A 1,114-nucleotide genomic window follows, 5' to 3' on the forward strand; every position below is an offset into this window, starting at 1 on the left:
CTAATTTGAACTATCGTCACCCTCGTCAGCAGTAGCGAACCCCAACATTTCGGCTTCCCATTGATCCTTGTAGTCATGACTGAACACCTTTTCCACTGTTTCTGCTATCAAAATGCCCATCAAGGATTTCATGTCCTGATCATTGCTCACAGCTCTCTCCCTGAGAGCCTCTTCCTTTTGCTCCAGTTGCTCTTTCTGTAGCCGTACATCTTCCAGATCTTGTGCAAGGGAACTATCGAGAGCCTTTTTCTGAAGCTCCATTGTTTCAATTTTACTCACTAGATCCAAATGAAGATCCTCTAACTGGGAAGTGCGTAGCGTATCCTGTAAAATCCCAGTCACACGCATGGCAGAGAGCACAAGCGTATCTATGCCTCGTGCTGTAGTCAATAATCTATGGACAGCAGTGTGGCGGATTTTATGAACGGCCGATAACGCGATGCTAAGCTCTGAGCCGCTCAATAGTAGACTGCCGCAAGGAAGCTCTGAGCTCCGTTTCTGGATCAACCTCGTCCATTTTGTAAGTTCGACAGCCTCGGCGCAGTCCCAATCGTGCTCTTTAATGTCCATGGGGAACCATTTTTGTGCAAATTCAAAGCAGGATTCCTCCAAAACGCGCTGCACTGTCGAAAGAATGGAGTGCTGAGCATGGTACGGGAAGTATGAAGGATAAAATGATGGCATTCTTGGCTTTCGCGATGTTAGAGGCCTGGAACTCATGACCTGGCTGCAGCCGAGTTGCTGATTATCGGAATTTTCTTTGCAATCGTCGAATGGAAGTTCTGTGTCCGCTCCTGATTCTTCCCTTTCATAGTTTTGTGTAATTCCTTCAATGATTTCTGCTTCCGACCTTGCTGCCTCCTCCTCCGATGTCATATGATGGGAATTTCCATCCAATGCAGCTGTGAAAAGCTCGGGAAATTCGAGCTTCGCCTTTATCTCTGACTGAAAAATTTGCCTCTCGAGAAGAGTTTGGCATATAATCGCCACTTTTTTGAGATCAAAATCCGGTATTAAAGACTGGAGCGACGATCTATGATCTTCGAGACGCTTTTGAATGGTTTTTCTTTTCCGGATCGAGGCATTTTGAGAAGAAAAAATAGCTTTGCAGGCC

At 46.0% G+C, this 1,114-nt stretch overlaps 1 protein-coding gene across 1 annotated transcript; it reads right to left on the minus strand.

The window, feature by feature from the left end:
• N7511_001759 (uncharacterized protein) lies at nt 1-876 on the minus strand (the record flags this gene model as incomplete). The annotated part of the gene is made up of 1 exon (XM_057124184.1): nt 1-876. The coding sequence occupies one exon, from the start codon at nt 874-876 to the stop codon at nt 1-3; it is 876 nt and encodes a 291-aa protein (XP_056989917.1).
• Nucleotides 877-1,114: the final 238 nt, after the last annotated feature.

This window comes from Penicillium nucicola (assembly GCF_028828085.1).
Source record: "Penicillium nucicola strain IBT 29836 chromosome Unknown utg000001l, whole genome shotgun sequence".
In the NCBI taxonomy this organism is placed as follows: domain Eukaryota; kingdom Fungi; phylum Ascomycota; class Eurotiomycetes; order Eurotiales; family Aspergillaceae; genus Penicillium; species Penicillium nucicola.